Genomic DNA, 24698 nt, shown 5'->3' with positions numbered 1-24698 from the left:
GCTGTTTTCGAAACCCCGTACTACATACTACTATCTAAATCAGTATGCAGTATATACTGTATACTGTATACTGAGTTCAACAGGAGTATGTAGTATGACTGCCAGTCGTCGGTTATCTTGAAGTATGCTTGGCACGGTTAAACTGGTTTCCGGTCCTGGAATGCGGAAGTAAACCACAGCCCATCTGGAGGTAATTAACATAATTAAAATCAAACAATCTCTCATATATTCTGTCATTTATACACAATGCCCTGGGTTGAAATATGATTGGCATGCTATTAAAATTGTAGTATACTTTTCAGACATTCAGGTTTAACTTTTACTCAGCTGTGAATAATATGAAGAGCAAGCCAACTGTGGCACTGTACAGTCTAAAAAGCAGGAAAATCCGAGGTCATATTTGTTATTGGTTCATGTCCATAATGTGGCAAGATATTCAGTCAACGCCACCGATGAGTTCAAACAGCTACGTTCCGGCATTTTGATCTCTGACCTGGCACTTTGCATTGTGGGAAACAGTACTTGAGGTAGACTAGTCCGATGCATACTGTACATTTTTCCCGAATCAGTATGACGTGTCTGCAGAGACTCTGTCCTCTGACTGGATTTTACTGTTCTGGTTGACTCGGGACATTTGTGGGCGGAGCTGGTGTGTTTCCTCCAGCCAATGACAGCGCAGCAGGTGAGTTTAGGAGTGGATACAATTCAGCGACTGGACACGATTCAAACCGGTGAATATGACGGACGTGGACGTAGCAGCAAAGAAGAGAGAATATAATCACAGTGAGGAGAAACATCGGCGGTTAGCTTGTGCTAGCGTGCGTTAGCTTGCAGTGTAGCTACAAGCAGTAAACGTACACACTAGGTCCTGCAGTGAGGGCGAGCTTCTGGAGGAGATTGGGGAGGAGGAGGGGCCCAGTTTGAATGTTGTGTTTACAAACATTTCTACCGACTCCTCCTTTAATTTGAATATTAAAGAGTTAGCTATGGACAGATTTTTTTCAGTCCAGCTATGCAACTAAAGTTAGCTTTGTGATGACATTTTCATCAGACTGAAGAAGGTTTGTTTTTAATGCCTAAAACACCGGGAGTGATTAACCTTTTCTTGTACCGGTAATTCATGAAATGACCATTAAGAGCAGGAAACAGAAACTGTGTTGTGGCGTTTGTTAAAGCTCAGAAAATGTTCTCATGTTGCTTCATCTGAAAACAGATAAATGTAGAAAAGAGACGTTAATATCTGAGATCGTAGAAACTGACAAGTAAGTGGAGGGTAAAGCAGAACTCGTTCCTTCTTCTTCCTCTGATGTTAAGCGTCACGCGTGTAGAAAAGCTGCTGAGGAGACGAGTTTGGATCAGGGTTTGTGTTTGCTCTTCTTCATAAAACATCAGCACACAGAGGCGGGAGGATATCATCTTTTACCGTCTAATCAGCTGTTTTTTATGGCTAATCAGGCCGCAGTTAGTATTGATTTAAGAATAAAGAGTCCCTGGAGGTAAAAGTTAGGTCATTGTGAGCCTGAGGACGAGAAGGAGGAGGAGGAGGAGAGGAGGAGAAATGGAGAAACGCCTCCTTTCTCAAGGCTGCAGGATACAATAAGAGGAGAAGAAGAACGAGGACAAGGAACAGGAGGAGGAGGAAGAGAAAAAGGAGGATGAGGACGATGACGAGGAGCACGACTAGGAGGAGGAGAGATGAAGAAACGCCTCCTCTTTCAGGGCTGCAGGATGAGTTATGACCGTGTGTAATTACAGCCTCTCTGACAGCACGGCGGCCATGTTTTCTCTTTCATGGCCTCAGCGGTTACTCTCATATTTGTCCTTCATGTAACTTCCTTTGAGCAACAGAACAGCTTCAACGATCCAGAAACACCCCACAGAAATGAAAAGAAGTCGTGAATTAAAACAGAATGAAATATCTCCGACAGAGCGTGAAGCCTTAAACTGTGCAGGAGACACTGATGTGCTTTCTTGTTGTGATGTCGTTTATGCGAGTATTCTCAATCATCTATATGCTCTCGCCCTCGTCTGCAGAGAGAGAATCAAACCCTCCCGCGCTGAAATGTTTTATATCAGATCGATTTAAAGAGCATTACGTGAAGATGAATCTCTTCTCTGTTATCACATTTCATTCATGAGCTATTTCCAGAGACGTGATCGTCTGTTTGTTTACTGACGGAGAAAAAGAAAAGTCGATCCAGCAGACAGAGTTACAGTGAAGAGTGTGTGTGTGTGTGTGTGTGTGTGTGTGTGTGTGTGTGTGTGTGTGTGTGTGTGTGAGAACTTGTTTAACCAGAAGCTGCAGCACGAGAAAAAGAGAGAGAGCTCGGTCCAAACTAAAGGAATACACTGACAACATTTCCGTACCTGATGGTGCAAACATATTTGTGCAATTTAGACCGTGTGCAAGAGTTCGCCTGCAATTTGTGATGACTCAAAGAAGTAACTAGGACTTATTTTTGTTGCCGTGGTATCAAAACAGCAATCCAACTGAGTTCAAAGATCACATATTCTATATTATCCACTTCAGCATGTTTCTCTAACTCTAATATGTGTCCCAAGTCTACAAACCCTTCAATGATGAGAAAAGTCTGTCTGCCTCTGCCCTCTGAGTCTGCCTTCTCACCTGTGAGGTGCATGTGTGAACAACCACTTCAAGAGGATTTCAGCAGCAGTCCTCCTGAAAATATCAAAAAGTTTTCAGGAGTGCATGTATGAAAACAGCTTAGGAGTTGTGTCTTGACTTGTCAGGTGAACGTTGTTTATTTTAAGTGTAATGAGATATTTTTGACTACAAATTAGAGGAATACACTTGTAGTGTTCCTGAGGTGTGACCTTCACATGAAGGGGTCACACGTGCAGTCAGAGAGAACCCTCACCCTTCATCACTGTTTCTAAATATCTGAGTGAAAGGTGGCCGTGTTGTGCCGACAACACCGAGGATATTCCTGCCAGGTTGCTCATCCAAAAATCATGTTCACAAGACGAGGACAGACGGAGGGACAACCCAGAAACATAACGCCTCCGGTCATGGCTTTTCACGAGAGAAGAAGGACTAAAGTATATTCCAAATCATATCAGGCATCAATGAGAAATGTCGTGTTTTCCTTTAATGACAGAGTGACTTGAAAGTCTGTCCCTAGCTGTGTGATCATGTCAGAGATGAGCAAATTCTCCTGGGGACGTTTCTCTGCTTGTGTTCGGTCTCGTTTATTCTCAGTTAAAGGAGAGCACTGTTTCTTTCTCTGGACCGAGCGGGGAACTCTCCGAGAAGCGGCACCGACAGATGGGAGTGGGAAGCTTGGAGTCAAAAGGTCACGATGCACGAGCACCAAACCTGGACAAGAACACTGAATTATCCCTGCTTCAAGTACAAAACTGTGAGTTTCTATCTCTTCTAACATCGTCGTTCTTCCTCTGCTCTGAACCCAGCAGGAGGTCTCCCTCCTGACGGAGCGCTGACAGACCGGCGTCTCCCGTCACACACGTGAAAACAGACAGACAGGACTGAGAGAATGGGAGCACCTCTGTGGTTTAAAGTGTGACGGAGCTCAGAGCCGGCCTGTCTCAACATACGCGGCGTTTAAATAATGCAGCGATCCAGATGGTTAACCCTGTAAAGCCCACACAGCCTGCAGCTCCTCGCTCTCAGCCTGCAGGAGGAGCCGCTGGCAGAGAACAGACGATCGTCATGACGGAGCGAGAGAAACCACAACAATCAGACCTCCCGTCTGAGATCTGCACATGCTCACAACATGGCCGTGATTCAAAGACACTCAGCAGTCGTTAAAGGGGTCAGCGGGGGACAGAAATATCATTCTTAGAGTATGAGACTGACGCCATTCTCCCTGTTGAGAGTTATTGTCCCATTAGAACCACTGTTGGAAAAATCACAGATCGTTGCTTGAGGCTGAGCAAAGCACATCTTGTCTGCAGTCCCGAAACTACTTAAGTTCTGTTTGCACGTTTTCATTTTCAGTTGCACAGAAGGTTTGGAGATTTTCCCTTCATGACATCACAAAGGGCAGTAACCCCTCCCCCAGGTGGGTGACACTCCCACAGCTAGGTGTTTGTTCTGCCCTCTGAGTCTGCCTTCTCAACGTAAACAATAGGACATGGAGCGAGAAAGACCGAGCCACCCAAGCCCTTCCAGAGAGGGGGCGTGGTCAGACACAGCTCATTTACATTTAAAGGTACAGACACAGAAACAGCCTGTTCTGAGCAGGGCTGAAATAGAGGGGTTTATAGACATGATCAAATACAGGATCAGAGTGGATTTAGAACAAGAAACTTCACACACATGTTTTGACGATCTCTGAGACTTGTTGAGGAGAACATGTGACCTTTAGACATCACTAAGTGGAGACAAAGAACAAATAGCCTTCATGAGGTGATGCAACGGCAGATTGGAGGTGACAATTTGTTGGATAAACTATCATTTGTTGCAGGATTACAGATTCAAACTAATACTTTTAAAAACCTTGATTTGGGGTATTTCTATTTAACATGAACTGTGGAGTCCTCTCTGCTGGATTCTGGGACATTTGGAGCGGTCCTGAAGTCAAAGTTCACTTTTCTGAAGACGTACTGTGTTATGTCAAATATTTATGATGCAAAAAAAGGCCAAACCAGATCCCTTACCGGTCCCCCGGGAACAATAAAGAGAGTCCAGCATTTTATTTAAAATATTAGAGATTTTTCCCACACACCCACAATCAGCACACACACACACACACACACACACACACACACACACACACACACACACACACACACACACACACACACACACACACAGGCTGGCTCTCTGCCTGGAAAACTCTGAGTAATTTGTTGGGAAAGTCTTGTAATAAACGTTCGGTGTTACTGTGAGTTCAGTCAGTCGCAGAAGAACCGTGTAGTAAACTTCATGATTCGTTTTTCACCTGGATGTTAACGACCCGAGCCGAGCGCTGCGGAGAATACGTCCACTCACTCCTCCTTTAAGAGACAGAAAGTTCAAACTCAGGGGATCGTCTGAACTCTGGAGGGAACTCTGGCATCATGTCTCAAGATATTTCAATCAAATCAATCAGACATGATCGACTCACACACTGGGCCCTGAGACACTCGTGCACAAACAGGATCTGTGGACATGCGGGGGGGGGGGGGGGGGGGGCTATTATGGGTTTGGTGGCTTGCTCAAGGGCACTCTGGAAGTGAACTGGCACCTCTCCAGAGACCATACCTTGGTCCACACTGGGACTTGAACCTGCAACCGTCCAGTTCTCTACCCGAGGAAGCAGACCAACTCCACGTCCCTCTTCAGTCCACGGCGCCCCCCTCAGTGCTCGAAAGCGCAGAAAGCTAACTCAAGGTTCACCTCTGTTTAGGGAACGAGCTTTATCGGCATCACCCCTGCCCGCTCGCCCGCTCGCTCACCTGCAGTGAGATCTCCAGAATATTTCCTGCTGTGTTCTCACCTCAGCTCAGCCCGACTTCCCGCAGACATTGAACCAGGGGGACAGCAGGAAAAAGTCTGTGTTGGATGTTTGCGTTCACACATGCAGCTCATCCTGAAGACGTTTGGTAATGTGCATGTGAGAACACACCAAAACACGATCCTGAAAGTAACTGTTGTTTCAGTTCAAATAAAAATCACAGCCTCAGCTCAGTGCGACACAAAGAGCAGAAGTTCCTCCTTTCACTGACGTCAGAGGAACGTTGTTTCTAAAGACTCAGAGCAGACTCCGTTAATGAGCCACCAGCGAGCACGGATTCTTTCTGTCTGAGTTTTTCTGCAGGTCAGCAGCGCTGGTACAGGCGCCGATTGTCGTGAAGGTGAGTCATCAGGTGAAACTGTCGCAGTCTGACATCACATGATTCACTCTCTGTGTGGAGGAGTTGTGTTAAAACACGGAGGATTACTGGACCTTAGCTCCTCACACAGGCCTGACTCACACTCACACACAAACACACACACTCACAGGCGTTTGTGTGTGTGTGTTTGTGTGGGTGTGTAGTTACATGAGTGTGTGAAATAGCTTTTCAGCAGTGCAGCTCTGTTTCTGTGTGTTAGCCGACCTCAGTGGAAACATCTGGTCTGCAGTGTGCAGGGTCAGGGTCTGTCTGAACATCTGTCCAGTTTCCAGCTGGAAGGATTCAGAGTCACAGAGTCCTGAACGTGAACCTGAGCTGAAGGCAGAGCAGGGCAGGATGTGGAGTGATCCCAAACATTTAGAAATATCTCCCCTACCATGAAGAAGTTTAAAGACAACTTCAGTCAGAGAAATAATGATGCTAAAGGAGACGTTTAAAGAACATTGTGATGACGTCCATTCTGATTGACCGTGAATCAAAGCTTGTTACAGCGAGGCTGACCCGCTGACCCCTAAAGGTCAAAGACCAGACTCATACATTATCAGCTGGAAGTTGGCCGTCACACTGTCACGATGCCGAAATTTTCTCTGATGTTTGATATGAAAACAAGTCACAGTTTGTCCAACAGGTGACGTCCTCTTATCTGAATCAGTTAGGTGTACGAGATGTCAGCATTAAATTGATTTGGCACAACAGAAAAACATCGACAACTGACGTCGGTTCATGCCACATTATTTGTCGATGTCTGTCAACAGGGCTGATATCGGCCGATACCGATGTTGAACTGATGCGTCCCTGCCTCTCTGATCAAAACTAAACCATCTGCAGAAATACCACATTTCAGTCCCCAGGTCAGATATTGAACCTACTTCAGTCAGACCGGAGCCTGAGGAGCTCTTCTGACGCCTTTAGACTGATAATATAAACTCACTAAGCCTGTTCCCTCACTGTTTATCATTTCAGACTTGAGATGAGAAAATCCATCCGAGGCCTCAGAGACACCAGCTGATGTTCTCACTGCAAACATTTCATGTCCACATTTCATTCCAGTTACTGAGTAAACACTGAACAACGTTCTCTATGCTGCTGCATCTTAAGATATGTTGTACTGTATACACATACATGAAGCCAAATAAACAGCAGCTGTGTACATGTTGGAGCAGAGCTGTAGACCAACACAAACTCAGAGAGCACAGGCACGCTGCAGTCTGCAGCCTGTGCATCTTTCAAACCCCGCCCCCCCTGCCCCCCCTCCCTCATCATGTCAGAGGATCAGAGGTGAGACACACAGAGGAAGTGTCTGTTTCCTTTTATTTACTCAAGCACACCTCCACCTTCCCTTTCTGGGCCCGAATCTGCAAACGTTCCCTCATCAGGTCACCGTGATGTTCACACACAAACGCTGATGCTGATGTCAGAGCGAAAGCAGAGACACAGCTGATTAACACGGAAACACGAACGCAACACCGGCTGAGATTAAATGATTACTGTCAGTGGTAAATTAAAATCTGAGGCCCGATGAGTCGGCAGAAACACGAGAGCCGTCTCAGGTTAACATGTCAGGTCAGGGTTCAGGTCATAAGGGAGAAAATTCATGGACATTTAACTTCAAACCGCTTTGAAGTCATCAAGGTTTTCATCATTTTCAGACGTCTATAGAAAGAGGAATCCACAGATACCACTAAAGGAAGAGAACCCCTTGTGGGGAGGCTGTGGCTCAGTTGGTAGAGTCACCGTCTCTCCATTTCGAGGGTTTGATCCCCAGCTCCTGCAGCTACATGTCCGATGTGTCCTTGGGCAAGACACTTAACCCCCGAATTGCTCCCTCTGTTTCGTCAGCAGTGTGTGAAAGCGTATGAATGGAGTTCATTCTTGTTTTTTGTTTTTTTCAGATTTATTTTTGGGCTTTTTGTGCCTTTAATGGAGAGATGGGACAGTGGATAGAGTTGGAAATCAGGGAGAGAGAGAGAGTAGGGAATGACATGCAGGAAAGGAGCCACAGGTGGGATTCGAACCTGGGCCGTCCGCTTAGAGGACTACAGCCTGCATACATGGGGTGCGCGCACCAACCACCAGCGCCCCTGGATTAGTTACTTCTGATGGACTCTCTACTCAGCAGCCTCTACCATCAGGGTGTGAATGTGTAGGTGTGACCTGCGGTGTGAAAGATCTTTTAGAGTAGTCAGAAGACTGGAAAAGAAATCAAGTCCATTTAGCTTGCATAGGGGTTAGTGTGCGTGCTCCATGTGCGGAGGCTGTGGTCCTCGAGGCGGGCGGCATAGGTTTCAGATCCGACCTGGGGCTCCTTTCCCGCATGTCGTTCCCCAGAAAAGAGAACCACCGAGGTGAACTAGTTTGAGACCATCATCCTGCTTCCAAAGGGATTCGTAACTCTGATCGCACCGACTGATTTATGACACTGAGAGGAAGGAGAAATCTATGAGACAAAGTTTGTCGTGCAAATGAAAGAGACCTGAATTCAAGAAATGTTTGTAAACACAACATTCAAACTGGGGCCCTCCTCACTGCAGGACGTAGTGTGAACGTTTACTGCCTGTACCTACACTGCAAGCTAACACACGCTAGCACAAGCTAACGGCCGGTGTTTGTCACCTGCCTGTCCAACAGGAAGCAGACCAACTCCACGTCCACGGGTAAAAGACAACACAAGGTTCACCCTAGTTTTAGAACGAGCTTTATCCACTGTTACTGTTTTTATCTGTTTGTTTGTTTTTGACTGCACTGTTGGTGTTGGTTTAGTGTCTTTCTGCAGCACGTTTCTTCAGTCGCAGCATGTTTTGCATTTATTCTGGACTTTTATGTTTCTGAATTTGCTTGTCAGACCCTTTTTTGTATTTTTGTGCTGTTGCAGCGCCTTTGCTCTTCTCAGCCATCGTAAAAAAAAAAATCTCAACGCTGGGGACCAGAATTCCTCCAGCGACCCACATAAAACAAGGGCACAAACTAACACGCAAACTCCGGAGAGCAGCGTATTTACGTCTGATCATCAGCGCTGTCATCAGCAGGCCACAGAGCAAGGAGAGCAAAGTTTAAACATCTCTCCCAGGAGGTCTGAAGCTCAGAGTCTCAGCCCTCTGAGATCACTTCAGCCCAGTGTGAGAAATACAGACAGGGAGAGATTTCTCACACGTCCGCCCAGCCGCTAACTACCAGACCTAGAGAGAGGAATGTGTCAAGATACGGCCGAGGAGGAGGAGGAGGAGGAGGAGGAGTGAGAGAAGGATCCTCGGAGTGAGACAGGGAGGAGGCAGCAGAGCGATGGGGGCTGTGGAGCGTATCTTTATTTGGGAGACATTGTTTTGGTTTGGGCAGATGTGGGAGCCTGAAGCGAAGCCACATTCCCAGATGAGGGCTCTTCAGACACTCTGAGAGGAGCAGGAGGAGCAGGAGGAGCAGGAGGAGGGATGCACATGCGTGTTCAAACATGCACATATACACCGAACACGCACACACAAACTGTCATTATTGTCTGCTGAGTGTGTACATGTGTGTTTCTTTGTGTGCGCTTGCAGGCAGCTAACAAAGCCTGTTTTGTTTGGTCCGGTTTATGTGAATTTCTGCAGCCTTGTCCGTCGTGACAGAGACGGGACGAGTGTGACACGCTGAGTGACACGCCGAGTGTGCTGATGTGTGTGTGCAGCTCTTCTCTGAACAGGCCTGCTGATGTTTCTGCATCAGATGTGAATCAATCTGTTTTCACTCAAACTCTCTGAAACCTCCACGGGAACTAAAGCGTTCCCCGCTGCCACCACTCAAACATGCAGGACAGGCGGTTAAAATCATGACTGCTTCACTCGGAGCGCACAGAAAAAGTCTGGCAGCTCCAGACGAGCTGGTCGTAGCTTCCTGCACGCGGTCCACGCCCCCCCCCCCCCCCTCTTTAAACAGATGCAGCTTGACTCCTGAGTGTGCATGCCAGTGGTTTACGCTGTGTATATGCTGAAACAACTGTGCACATGATCTGGATTATCCCCCTCCAAATGTTTGTTGTAGGTAAAGAAACACGTTGAAACATATACTCTCAACAATGTCCGGTCTAGATCAGGATTAGAACATGTAGGTCGTTCTGCAGGCCTGAACCTTCGAGGCGCAATCCAGGAGTTTACAGCCGAGTGTGAAGCAGCTGCAGTCAGACCTGAATTCAAGATTAATCTCCGTCCTCCATTAACTGGGTCTATCCTGCTTCTTCCAGAGGCTGACCAGGTCCCAGTTTGATGACCTGTTAGCTAGGATCAGTACCAGGTCCCGGTTTGATGACCTGTTAGTTAGGATCAGTACCAGGTCCAAGTTTGATGACCTGTTAGCTAGGATCAGTACCAGGTCCCGGTTTGATGAGCTGTTAGCTAGGATCAGTACCAGGTCCCAGTTTGATGACCTGTTAGCTAGGATCAGTACCAGGTCCCGGTTTGATGAGCTGTTAGCTAGGATCAGTACCAGGTCCCAGTTTGATGACCTGTTAGCTAGGATCAGTACCAGGTCCCGGTTTGATGAGCTGTTAGCTAGGATCAGTATCAGGTCCCAGTTTGATGAGCTGTTAGCTAGGATCAGTACCAGGTCCCAGTCTGATGACATGTTAGCTAGGATCAGTACCAGGTCCCGGTTTGATGACATGTTAGCTAGGATCAGTACCAGGATTTGTGCCTCAGTGTTGTCACTGGTTTCTGAATAGGTGTCTTGAAGACAAACATCAGCAGTCGCCATGTTGGAAATGCGGACTCCGCCTAAGTTTAAATAATTCTAAAAACGGACAAAGAGGTGGAGGGGAGACGGGGCTTAAGCCTCGTCCCCTGCTGGACATTAGAAAGAATGCAGGCTTCAGTATAAAAAGCAAAACATCTTTTATATTAATTCGATTAAGGTCTCTGATCTCTGAGAGCTCCAGAGGAGGTTTGGGGTGAATTCATTGGTATGAAGAGAAAAAGGTAGAAAAGGAGGCCGAAGTTGAAAATTACGGTAATAATCATTTAACTGAGCTTAATGTTCCTCAAGCTTTAACTCTAATAGCTGCACTGGAGTCGGCCAAGACCGAAGAGATGAAGGCCCAAAACAGTTTTACCACCACAATTACCAAAATCTGGCTCTGAACTGACCTCATTAAAATAATCATACTAACTTTAAAGGGCTCTAAATATACACACATCCACAACCCACTCTGTCTGACGTCTTCCCTTTCTTTGCCTGTTACTACAGAAGGCTTCATCTCCACAGACTCACATTTCTCCGAGGTGTGAAACCTTCAAACCGTCTCCGGTGTCAAAACAAACAGCAGCGCGTGGTTAACAAGGTGCTTTCAGCTGAAGTTTCTCGGCTCCTCCGCATGAGTAACGCATAAAAAGAGATGACTGTGTGTTGTAGTGACATCACAGCGGGAGGGTGGTGTAAGTTTTCCAGCGTGAAGGGGAAGCACCTGGCTCTCCAGTGGCGGTCAGACCCCCGCACGCCACGTCAGGGATTACAGTATGCCAGGCTAAATCAGCATCTGAAGCTCTGCCTGAAGCCCCCCCACCCACACACACACACACACACACACACACACACACACACACACTCTCAGCTCTAACCACAGCTGATACTCCACCAGCTGAGGGTTCATGGAAACAAATCAGGGTTTTTACTATTTGATAGCTATGAAGACGCTCAGGAGTTAAAGACATCCCGCTCCAGATGAAGTAGGATGACATGTATCCTCCGTTTGATGCTCGATGTGAATCTCAAATATCAAACACACGGTACAATGCAAAGGAACAGTGTCAGCCATACAGCAGCGGTTATCAAGAGACTGTCGTCATAGAGACAAGACGCATGTGCAGGGCTTTCATTCTCAGCGCACCGAGCGCACGGCCAGCGCTTTTCTGCCTGAAAACACGGCAGCTCCTAAATATTACAGACACGTGACCGTTGGACAAATTCATCCCGCTGCTGAGTCAGCATGTGAGGAAGAAACAGACGTCAAAGAGGAAAAACAGTCGGCAGAACAGCACAGACATGTGACATTTGATGCCGTTTCATTTGTGCGACCAACAAATAAGAAGCGTCCCCAGAGTCTGCTGCTATTCGGATCTCGTTGATCAGAATGCAGATCCCCCAAATGACGTCGACGATTGACTGCATCGCTCTGGATGATGACGCTACTCTGTTTCACATCACGACCACAAGCTCCCATTGGATGTCAACTCACACACTGGAACACCAATATTAAATCAATGCAAATCCAATTAGGAAGCACAAAGGCGTGACGCCGGAGCTCGGTACAGCGCTGACCTTTGATTTACAGGTATGTATTTAAAGCGCCCCCTGCTGGACAATCTCCGTCTCTAATAGGTCCATTTCTCTGATAATAAAAAAAGACTGATATGTTGTTCATCTTAACATGCTTCTCTTGAAGAGAAAGAAAAAAGGTCACACCCGCCTGTAGAGAACGTAGCGACCTGTACTCGCCATATTTCGTCCTCATGAAGGAGTCAGGCGGGGGGGCACGCAGGGGGGCAGGGGGTCCCTGCAGACGGCCCCTGCCTCTCCATCTGCAGGACCTCTATTACATTTTTACTGCCCATGTTGATACTTCAGGTGTTTAATGGGAGTCCTGACTTGTAATGTGAATGTCATACTCGTTGTAAACAGGAGTGTTTACTGCCCTCTGACTGACCGTTACAGGTCGTAACCCAGTGTCACCAGTTCATGAATTAAAATGGTTTCACAGCCTGTTTGTAGCTCGTCCCCCAGCAGCAGCAGATACGACGTATACTGAAACACGAGGTCAGGAGGTGACGAACAAACTGCCGGATGTTGAAGTCCAAAGTGAAACAATAAATGATGATGTTGGTATTTTGATTCGGCATTACACCCTTTGTTAAAAGCTGTTCCATTGTACACCGAGGTATGCAGCATGTTTACTGAAACTTTACAATCAACAATGATTTCGGATGAAGACGGCAACCTCTTGCTGCTTTCAGGCTGTTCGCTTACACGACAACGCTAAACCAAAGACGGGGGCCTTTTCTTTTAAAAAGAAGACCTCGTCAGGTACCACCGAAGTTGAAATCCCAACCAAGCTTGACGGATCTCAAAAATCCAATGGTGTTGACACAGGTCAAAAGTCAAGATTTCGATCATGATGTGGTTATTATTAACGCACCGTTATCTCCACTTTGTACAACAAGCTAACTAGCACTGCTGAGCGAGGAGAGAGTGACACAGCCTTGTCGAGCTTCCTCCTTCCTCCTTCCTCGTCCGTCTGCGCGAGCGACAGAGAGGAAAAGAAGAACGAGGCGTTGAGGAGTCTCGTCACGCTGCGTCGCTTGCGGGCCGTTAGGACACGCAACAGGAAACAAAAGAATCGAGCACCTTCGTTATCTCCTGCAGTCTTCTGGACTGACTCTCAGGTCGGACTGAAATGCTTTTTTACTTCCTGCTCATGTTGATTCAGTAAAAAGTAGAAACCAGTTTGTCGTTCTTTAGCAGAACAATGCTGATGTCCAGATTTCCTGCTGCACCTGAACAAAACAAAGTTATCACAGAATCTGAAGTCACCTGAAGTCACACCGTGCACAAACACGTTTTCAAACGTGGTGATAAGACACCAAACATGTCGCTCAGCATGAAGTACCCTGACCCCTGACGAGTCTGATGACAGGTTTCAACCAATCAGAAGTGTTTGGAGAGTCGGCGTCGGTACAAACTGTCCCTGAAGCACATAAAGCAAACGTCCTGAAGCCTTGACGACAGCTCCAAACACAGCAGGGCGAGCCGACACGAATGAGTCACTGAATTAATGGATCGCTGCATTTCATTGGTTAGTCGAAGCTGAAAAACATTCAAGCATTTTGAGTCTCATTCACATAATGTCGTCCATTGAAGCTGAGTGCGTGACGTCATCGCCGCGCTCACAGGAACGAGTCATCGCTGACGGTCTTCAGCTGCTGCTTTTGTCCTGACACTTTTCTCTGCGTTTTCCTCTTTTTAGGGGAACGCTGCAGAGCGGCACACGCTGAGAGGATCACAGTTTGCATGAGTCATGATGCTCCGCTGCTCGACATCATTCCACCTGAAACATGTAGAAAAGACGACCTCGTCCGCTCCTCTGTTTGGAGCTTATTCAAAAAGAAGGTTTACGTTGTTCTGCGTCTAAATGTTACCTGAAAAACAAAAAAGACGACAAACGACAAAAAACGCCTCCTTTACTTTTCTGAAGCTTCCACCCTAAAGTTCTGCAACCTGACCCGAGCCCTACGGAACCAAAGGCCCACCTCGGGCTCCCCTTTCAGGGCCTGTGTCCATTGACGGCGCTTATTCTATGGCTCCATAGAGCACATCACTCCTGTCTTTGATTTTAAAAGTCTCCTTCTCACCTTCAAGGCTCTCCATCACCTCCCACCTCCGTACCTTTCTCAATTCAATTCAAATAACTTTATTTATCCGTTAGGAACTTCATTTGTGTAAAAGAGCATCAGTACGCATACAGCTAGACACAAAAACAACAGCAGAAACACACACACATAAATAAATCATGAGTGGTCTTAAAAATAAATAAGAAATAGATCATTTGTTCATGAGCCTGATGGATGTGGGAGCAAAGCTTGACATGGCTCGATTAGTCCGGAAAGTGATTTACTCCTCACCTCCACACCCATCCAGACCCTGCGTTCTGCCTCCTCCATGCTCCTCACCACACCTCCAGCCCGCCTCTCATCAATGGGGTCTCGGGCCTTCAGCCGAACAGCCCCCCCGTCTCTGGAACGCTCTCCCAGTCAGTTACATCAACTCTCTTCAAACCTTCAAATCACAGCTCAAACACCTTTTTAGATTAGCCTACTGCGTTTGACCACGCACCTTCTTTCTTTTGCTGTTTTTGTTTTGAACGTTGTGCTCTTGCAGTTGATTGTGCTCTTTAGACTCACTGTTTTACCTCTTTGTCTGTACGGTGACCCTGAGTGACCTGAAAGGCGCCCATAAATAAACTGCGTCATTGTGCTGGCAGCGCCCACAACCTCCGCTTCTCGTCAGCGCTCATTGTTGCTAGGTTACAAAATGTAACTTGATACAGTGTCTGATACTGCAGCTCTGTACGCTTACTTACTTTTTCTCAAGAAAACTTCACCAAGAGAACAGGTACGGTCGAATGATTTCCACGAATCCACACTGAATTCCACATTGAAAATGATTCAACTGTAAAATCAGGGAATTTGCTGAAATGTGTGTGTGTGTGTATGTGTGTGTGTGTGTGTGTGTGTGTGTGTAAGTGTGTGTGTGTGTGTGTGTGTGTGTGTGTGTGTGTGTGTGTGTGTGTGTGTGTGTGTGTGTGTGTGTGTGTCCAAGCCCGTGAGCTAAATGAACAGACAAAAACGACCGCTGCAGCGCCCGTCAGCCTGTCTGTGTGTGACCTGTGTTCGGGGGCGGGGCTCGTCTCCCCCACACCATCAGACGTAGCGAAGAGAACATCCGACACGTCAAAATCTCAAACAGAATTAAGAGACCCGAAGCGTCAAGTTAGAAAAAAAACAGAAAATGATCAGAACGACTTTTATGAAACTATTCTGACCTGAAACTGTTCGAAACTAATCGAAAAGACGAGTCTCCTCCGCCATTGTTGCTGACGAAGCTGATACCAGAAGCCCCGCCCCTTCTTGATTCTCGTGTTCAAAAGAACTTTATTCACGGCGGCCTGTGCATGCAGTCAGACTTCAGACGGGACACTTTGAGTCATTAAAGCTAAGGTGTCTTTTTAGCTCTAAATTCATCTTTTACTTTGTAAGAGGAGAGCATTGTTTGTCATCAGTGTGCGAGGCGCCAGGCAGCAACAGGTCCTGAATGAGTCACTGTGTGTGGAATAAAGGAGCCGTTTGTAGAACAAAGACACGGCACTGAGGACGACAGCCGAGCCGAGCGCAGCAGCATTGTTTCGAGGTACCAGCTGAACAAATCTCTGACAGGACATGAAGGAACATCAGCGTGAACTTCGGATCCATCATCGGGACTTACTACACTCTGAGATTCCCCCGAGGGTTCAAATGAAAACCCCAGAGTGAGGAAACAGAGAGACGTGTGTCTGTATGGCGCCATCAAACATCCTCCTGAACACGTCAGATCAGCCAGCAGACGACTCATTCAGAGAGCGAGCAGGGGGAAATGTGTACTTTCAGGATGTGTGCTTCAGCCTATGTCCTCCAACGGGGGGGCACGAGAGAAAAAAACTAACTGTCTGAACTCTCGCAATGATCTGATTCCATGGTTTGGATTACTGTGATTCTAATTCTGTTAGCATGTTAATGGAAATTTCCATTATGTGTTAGCATCAAGCTAACTGACTTAGAATAATGCACCAGCTGTCACTGAATCTGAGCGACTGTTCTTACTCGATCCAGGTCTAAAACAGTCCTCTCCTCTTGTTCCTCTTTCTGACTCCTTCCTGTGCTTTAAGACGTTTACAAAGACGGTTAGCTGCTTAAAAAAAAAAAACACAACAAAGACCGGCTCGTTCACCGGGAGTTCAGATTCAATCCACACTGAAGATCACATGAACGTCGGGACCTTCACCTAACGGATACATGTCCCTGATCCTTTTGACACTTGGACTCAAACAGAAACGTAGGCAGCGTGCCGACGTTTTAAAAACAAGAGATTGCCCGATATTCGTTTCCTAAAGCGCCTTTCAGAGAGGAGTCTGCGTGCTGCTCTCAAACCCGTTCATTGTCTACGTGTTACACGGCGTGAAAGCGAGTCTGCGTCGCACTGAGCTGATCGCAGCGTCGCGCCCGCCGTCGTCCCTGAGCTCCATTCTACAGACCTACGGGCGTCGGAGAGAGAGAGAGAGAGAGAGAGCTTGTGTTTGTAAAGACACGTCATGCTCGTGAAGCGCTCGTTATGGAGCTGCAGCTCCTCTGGACGAGACGAGACTCTTGCACATCCTGTCGTGGTCTGAGGATCTCATGAAGCCACGCCCTCTTCTTCTTCTTCTTCTTCTTCACTGCTCGTCTCCTCCTCCTCAGCAGGAGAAAGTTCAGAGTGGACACATATAAACATACTGAGTGTCCAAAGTGTAGATATTTGAACGACTATCGTTTCGGTCACCTAGCAACCTGCCTGCTCCGTTACGTTGTGCGTGTGCATGCCCCCCTTCCCCTGGGGCGAGCTGCATCCTATCTGACAGACCCTCAAGACTTCTGTTTGTGTTGCCGTAGTTTCCAAACAGGTATGATACCATTTGAGATTTTTTTTTTTTTTTAAGATTTATTTTGGGGCTTTTTGTGCCTTTAATGGAGAGATAGGACAGTGGATAGAGTTGGAAATCAGGGAGCGAGAGAGAGAGAGAGGGGAACGACATGCAGGAAAGGAGCAAGTGGTCGGATTCGAACCTGGGCCGCCCGCTTGGAAGACTACAGCCTCCATTCATGGGGTGCGCGCACTAACCACTGCGCCACCAGCGCCCCGATATCATTTGATTTTGACAAGAATCATGTTGAAGTTTGTAACTCTGCTCTCAGGGCTCAAAACTCTGTTCTGTTAAAGGAGTCGGGCTCAGCTTTGAAGAAAGAAGATAAGAAGGTGGTGATGATGTCACTCCGAGCTGTTCGATCTTTATGAAGCGAAACTGGTCACTGGTAAAAACCCAAACAGAGCAGAGTGTTTCCCTCCACCACAGAGCCCTCTCAGAATGCTTTCTGGTTATTTTTAGCGGTTCCACTGCAGCGAACAGAGTGACAGGAAGGAGGGTTAGCGGTGAGAATCTGAAGCCACAAACATCCGACACAAGCTGCAGGCGCACACACACACACACACACACACACGGTCTGTCCACACGCTGATGAGGATCCAGCATCAGATAAGAGTGTTGTTAGAGCTGAAATGAGCTGCGCTTCAGGGCTGAGCCTTTATCTCAAACATCAGGGTTTTAGAAAGAGTGAGCATGAAGGACACACTGAGACAAAAGATCCTCACTCACATGTTCTCTGTCGTCTTCCTCTCGGCTCTATCCCGTCCATCAAGGCTGCCCACAACTGTTTCTATCATCATCCATTAAAGTCATCAAAGATTTATTTACTGCATTAACTGGGTGTTGAACTTTGACCCCGGCAACTGTAGTTTAACACAACTGATTTACTGACCGACATGGTGGAGGAGTCTGATGCTCGGACCACGTGGACCACAAGAAGACTAAACCTGGGCTGGAAAGCTAGACCACTATTTAGACAGTCCACCGCGTGAACGCTGGACTGATCCAGGAGGTGACATGCGGTGGCCGATGGGAGCAATCATGCTCTGTGCTTCCTCGTCCGCCAACCCCCACGGGTTCAACCGATCTAGGACCCCCCCCCCCCCCCCCCCCCCCCTGGACCCGCTGGACTGTAGACCACAAAAGTTCACGTAACCCTTCAATAACCAAACCGTGGTCCTACACTTCAAAATATGAATCTGAAGGAAACACAGCAGGAGTCCGTGTTCACCTGCAAGGATCCACATGTTGCTCCTTTAAATGAAGCTTGATGAGAAACTTTGTTTGGATGAACAGCTCCTGTTTGAATAATTAGCCTACTAACATGCGCGTGTGGGTAACTAAGGAAACTCACTTTTTAGTTTCCGCGTGTGGCTCACTACACAGGACAGATCTGCAGACCATCATTTCTCCCACAGATGACACCCTGCTGCTGCTCCAGCCCGGCCGCCCCACCCATCGCTGCACATTCCTCAAACTGAAGAAGATACGAGATGTTGTGCGTGTGATCGTATCTGAATCAGGAGCTTCTGCATTACTGTTGTTGTGTGCGCACATTCAGCGAGAAGAAGACTGGATCAACGCAGCAGCCGTCGTGACGGAGGGGAGAGTCCAGGAGTCGTGACGAGATTTTACGATGGACGCAAACAAAAACCACCAAAAGTGAAATCAGACGAACAACACAGAAGAATTTAACAAGGAGAAGAAGGGGGGGGGGGGCTGGTGGGTGTGTGCATGTGCAGGGAGGAGAGCATTCACGCGCGCAGAGAGAGAGAGGAGACCTGAGAGTATGAGAGGAATGTGCGCGTGGAATGAGGAAGTGTGCAGCCGGTCAGTGAGGCGGAGGGGTGAGAGTTAATCTGATAAAGTCAGCACGGGAAAACTATTCATCAGAGCGTCTGTCAATGCTGCCTTTATACCCGAGCGTGTGTGTCAGAGTGTGTGTCAGAGTGTGGAAATTGAGTGTGTGTGCGTGTGTGTGCGTGTGTGTGTGTGTGCGTGCAAGGAGTTCTGCACTGACCAAGAAGTTTCACATGATGTTCATTAATAAGAAGATAAAGGATTGGTCCTTACCTCGAGGACCTGCACGTAGCTGGAGGGGAACCAGCCCCTCTCCCCGTCCCTCTCGCCCTCCCACCAGCCCCCGGGCAGAGCTTGGACCACCTTGATGACCTCCCCGGCCTGGAAGCTCAGACCCTGCTGGTGCTGCTCCCCGCTGAACGGGTACAGACTCTTACAGAAAGACCCGGACATCTCCGCGGCAACTTTCTCAGGAGGAGGATGATGATGATGTTGTTGATGTTGTTGATGATGATGATGATGATAGTCCAAACGGCTCCCCGTGAAAGAAAAACTAACTTTTTAAAGCACGTGAGGGTTTAAATCCAGAGTTTGTGTCTCGTGCTGCTCGCGGGGGAAAACTTGTGTGAAGTTGGTGAACAGGTTCTCCTCCTGCTCCTATCTGCTCCTCTCTCTCTGCTCCTCCTGCCTGCACACCACAGACTGTAAACACTGAACACACACCCTCCGTCTGAAGACACGGGAGGGAGAGAGAGAGAGAGAGAGAGAGAGAGAGAGAGAGAGAGCGTCAAGGTACCCGGATAATCACGGAAAAACACGAAGCTCAACACGACCGATTTCAGAATAAAACATTTTTTTTAATTAGAAAGATTTTCTCTGTATTGATCAAAAAACAATTCATTATTGTACACATTTTTCTTACATTTATGACATTTTTAAACTCTTCTATTTCCTCTAAAGAGATATTTTCTTATCTGAATATATTTTATGAGATAAACATTGTCAATGAGTATTTTTTTTAACATTAACGTGACTTCTTTTTATGTACATCAGCGATTATAAAGCTGCAGTCTTGAGCAGCTCTGATTATCTAAATATTTTGATATCGTCCTTAATTTCGTGTTTTTTTTACACTTCCTTTGGTGATGTTTCTGATACCAATAAAATTATGAATTAAATTAAATCTAAATACAGACCGACAGAATAAATACACTTCCAAATAAACATTAATGAAACAAATCATTCAAAGTTGAATTTACAGAATGTTTTAAAAGTAAATGTAGCCTTATTAAACTTATTTAAACCACGACTGCTTCATATTTATCGAACAATTAGCCTACATGTCCTTTTCTTGGTTGTATTTCATCAGGTTGTCTTTTTGATTTATTGTATTTTCACCATCATCTGTAACTCATATTCCTCCAGAGACGATAAAGGTCTGAACTGAACTGAAAACAACTCTTCTTTTTATCAGGAAATCAGCTATTCAAACAAACCTCCTCGTAGCGTGCTGCGGGGTGTGGGATTAAAGACACGAGCTTCAGAGACCTGGTTCGTTTTTTTAAAAATGAGACTGAACACATGTTCAAAATGTGAGAACAATGCTATCTCTGGAAAATACTTATTTTTCTAATACATTTTCAGATCTTTGTTTTTTTTTTTTTATATATTTTATTTTTGAAATTTTAACCGGAAGTTCTCTTCCTTGTTGCGGCATACTTAACGAAAGTTGTAGAACTCCCCTCGCGCTCTGCTTTTTTTTTTAAACATTATGAAATCGTTTGTCGATGTTTTTTGTCATATTTTTATTTTCATTTGAGCAGATGTGGTAATTTACACACTTTATTCTGAAGGATTGAGGAGGAGGGGGAGTTCGATCCAAAGTGTTTCACAGCGCAGATAGAGAGCTGACATCAATGTGTGGAGCTTTATTTGTTTTATTTTTAACCTTCCTGTATCACTCCGGACATTTAGGTGTGAATGTTTCACTTATATTTAGAAATTATTTGGACCGTGTTGCTGCACATCTTTCTAGATAAATGTTGAAACTCCAATTTGAATTTGTCTAAAACGTCTTTATAGAGCCAGTCGTCCGCTCCCTCAAACTTCTTTAAAAATAATACAGAATTATATTTTTTTGGGGGGGTTCAATCTTTCAATCATCTTCAGTCAGGTTCAAACACAGTTTATGTGTATTTATTTATTCTCTCCTTATTGTTTTCTCTGTTTTATCACTTTTCTCCCTATCTTAATTGTTTTCCTTTCTAAAGCCTCCTGTGGACAGGTGTTGAGAACTAGCATGCTTGCTAAAACACTTAAACAATGCATCTGGTTCGTCCAATGTATCTGTGATGTCCATGCCAAATAAAGTCTATTATTATTATTATTATATTTCTTTATTTTGAGGATGTTAACCCTTTAAATGCCAGTTTGGTTACATAATGTCAGAGGTTTCTATAAACAAAAAAACATTAAAAACCACAGTACCAGCAAGTTCAGTTCACATGCTGACAACACAATGACAGCAGTCATAGCAACTAAATCAACAACAACAACAACAAACAATAACTTTACAAAAGAGAGAAAGAAAAGGTAACTTACAGAGAACATTTAAAAAGAAACACTTTATTTTGGAGGGAAAGTCGAACATGACATTCTGACATCACATCTAGAGTTTGTTGGTTCTTCATTTCTCCTGCAGCTCATCGTTAAAACACAGCGTTACTGAAGTTATCTCAACCTGAGACAGAGACAGAGACGCGTCACATTCTGGATTCTAACTTTTCTTTGACTTTTAAATCACTAAAAACATCCTGCAGGAATCCTCATGTCGGTGTGTTTTAGATGATGCACAACATGGAGCCTCGCCACGTTTGATGAAAAGTTCATTTTTGAAAAATGTCTTCTTACAATAATATGTGTCTGTGGCTCAGTGGTAGAGTCGGTCAATTCTGAACCGAAAGATCGGGGGTTTGATCTCCAGCTCCTGCAGCTACATGTCCGATGTGTCCTTGGGCAAGACACTTACCCTCAAGTTGCGCCCGGTGTCTCGATGGTGTATAAATGGGAATATGGTGCGTTCGGAAATTCAGAGTTGCCGGCACCTCTATTTCCTGTACATAACCGGCCAATCACAGCGACTCTGTAGGAGAATGTTTGGGTTGCCTGGCAACAGTCAAGTTTCAAAGTAGCATCATCCAGCTTCCATAAGTTTAATTTTTTCTGCTTACTGTCTCTTTAAGAACGCTTAAAAAATGCACGTCAACACTGATGTCATTTTTGTTTTGTTTTGAGGGGATCGCCATGGAAACCGTTTGTTGACAGGAAACATGAGAATGATGCAGACGATGCTCTCCTGTTCTCTGTCCACCTGTCCAGGAGCGCCAGGTTTCTCTCTCTCTTCACCCGACCTCCTGAAACGTTCTCCTCGTGTCGGGTACGTCAAGTCTTTCTTTGTATTCTTTGTGTTTAGCCAGAAGAGCTTAAATGTTATCGTCTCATGAGTAAGACAGACATGGAAATATAATAATCCTCTTCTCAGAGATGAGACGTTTGTGTCTCTTACTAACCACAGGATTTCTAAATTCTTAGCTTTAAACTTAAATTCAGTTGTGATCTTTCAAACAGTATAGGAAGCAATTAGAGTAACAATTAGAGGCTGGGTTATCGGCTCTTTAACAGCTCAAAAGAAGCAGATAAGAAACATAACGAAAGCTTTCGCTGAAAGATCTTGAAATTAAACTCAAAGAACAGATCATCTAAATCTGGTTATTGTGATGAAAACTGTCTTAAAGGTCCAATCAGTGAGATGTGTAGTGAGTGAAATGATAAAGTGACCTTACTATATGATCAGACATTAAGGAAACATGCTATGTTGAAGTGCTGGCTTCTCTGACAACAATGCAGCAGCCAGTATGTCCTCCTTCTAACTTTAGATTCTGGTCCTGAATGCTCTGGATTTGTTTGGACCAGAGGAGGTAGGCGGTTTTAAGACACCCACACACGACCGTTTTGGACGCCCCTCGGTTTGCCAGATATGATTCCAGTTATCAGGTCAAACCAACAGGTGTTGCAGTGATGGAAGCGGGCAAGAGAACTGGTTCAGATAGAAGTGATTGTACCCGACCTAAAAAGCCTCTGCATGTTTCTAATAAGCTCCACGAGCAGAAACGTGCTCAAACTAGGATCAATATTGGAGATGCTTTTGAAAAATGGAGAGAGGTTAGAACGCAGAAAGGTTTACAGACCGATGCAGAGCTGACTAAACACTGAAGCTTCAGTGTCCAAGACATGGCATCGACTCTAGAGAGGAGGGGGCGGGGGGAGACAGCTCTCTATAATGTTTTGAATTTAGACTGCAGTACCCATTTTAACCACTAGGAGTCAGTTACATACAGCTCCTTTAATTTGTGATTCATTCAGATGTCTTTGGTCTCCTGCTCTGCAAACAGATATAAGGCTGTTAAACGTTGATCTATAACAGTCGTATTATTGGTCTTACTTTACACTGAGGAGCAGATCAACATCATCAACCGTCGCTAAGGGTAACCTCGTCCCGAGGTCGAGGACATTCCTGATTGCCACGACAACAAACGGCAGTACATCTTATCGTGTATCAGGCTTTAATGGTCCAGACCTCAATGACATGACTGTTTTTCATCAGGAGTTTAACTTTGGTTCAACATGCACAGCGACTTCAGTCTTCAGCAACTTCTCCACATGAGACCGCCGTCTTCCTGCGAGCGAGGGCAGCAGCTCTATGGAGCAGAGGTCAGTCCGTCACAGTGATCATAGAGCTCCGTGGTCTTTATATTACCGTTCAGGACGAGCTCATGAGTCTGTGATCTGAACGTGTCATGCAGAAGATGCTCCTGCGGCAGTTTGTGCTCATGAAGCTGCAACAGGAAGTTCCTGTTGATTTATCTGCTGCAGACATGAAGAGGTGGCTGCTGGCAGGACGGAGCTTCCTCAAAGAGTGAGACCAACACTCGATAGAAGAATTAACTTTAATTAATGCAAATTAAACCAAAACGATAAAACACATGTTTCCTCCTTCTCTTAAAGGTTCCAGGAAACAGCAGAAGGAGTGGAGACGAGGAAGCTGCTCATGGTTGAACTGGTAAATAAAACAGATTTTATATGTTTAAAATCTGTTTTATTGTGTAATCATCGCTCATCGTTAGGCGCTCTCCTCAAAGATACCGGACGCCATCGACAAAAACAGTCGAGCACTCTTGTTGTGTTACATCCAGACGAACCATTTCAACACTAAAACACAAAACAAGTCACCCGTTGAGGCAGCGGTAGCTCGACATGTCCGTTGTTTTAGAAGGTAACACTCGTGTTTCTGTCCATGAAGCCCGGTGTGTTTGTAGAGAGAGATGTAACAGCTGTTTGTGTTGAAATAAATCGTCAGGTCGATCTCTGCAGGGATCCTTTCTGTAACGTTTTCACACACTTGTAATTACTAGTGTTGTAGTACTCGAGATCGGTCTCGAGACCACTTTTTGAAGGTCTTGTACTCGTCTTGGAATCTAAAGCATTTGTACTCGGTCTTGTCTCGGCCTCAAAAATGGCAGACTTTAAATCAAGACCTTCCCGGTGTTACGGCCTAAATAAGTGACACGCCCCCTACACACAAGATGATGATTTTTCTGTGATATTTATGGTCTTGGTCTTGACCCGGTCTTGATCCCTTAATGTCTTCATCTTAGTCTTGTCTCTGTTACTGTGGTCTTGGTCATAACAACACTAGTTATTAGTACATTTTCTTGCAGAAACAAACACAAAATCAACTCTTGTGTGAAGC

The 24698-nt window shown here is 45.8% G+C and overlaps 1 protein-coding gene across 2 annotated transcripts in view; it reads right to left on the bottom strand.

The window, feature by feature from the left end:
• The window catches only part of gas7b (growth arrest-specific 7b), a 56070-nt gene extending 36458 nt beyond the window's left edge, over positions 1-19612 (bottom strand). For both annotated transcript variants that reach the window (XM_061027589.1, XM_061027590.1), the window contains exon 1: positions 19163-19612. In XM_061027589.1, coding sequence (XP_060883572.1) covers positions 19163-19342 — 180 coding nt within the window. In that variant the 5' untranslated portion in view covers positions 19343-19612. The remainder of the gene's footprint in view (positions 1-19162) is intronic.
• Positions 19613-24698: the final 5086 nt, after the last annotated feature.

This window comes from Labrus mixtus, chromosome 21, assembly GCF_963584025.1.
Source record: "Labrus mixtus chromosome 21, fLabMix1.1, whole genome shotgun sequence".
NCBI classification, from domain to species: domain Eukaryota; kingdom Metazoa; phylum Chordata; class Actinopteri; order Labriformes; family Labridae; genus Labrus; species Labrus mixtus.
This window is presented reverse-complemented; position numbering and strand designations above follow the sequence as displayed.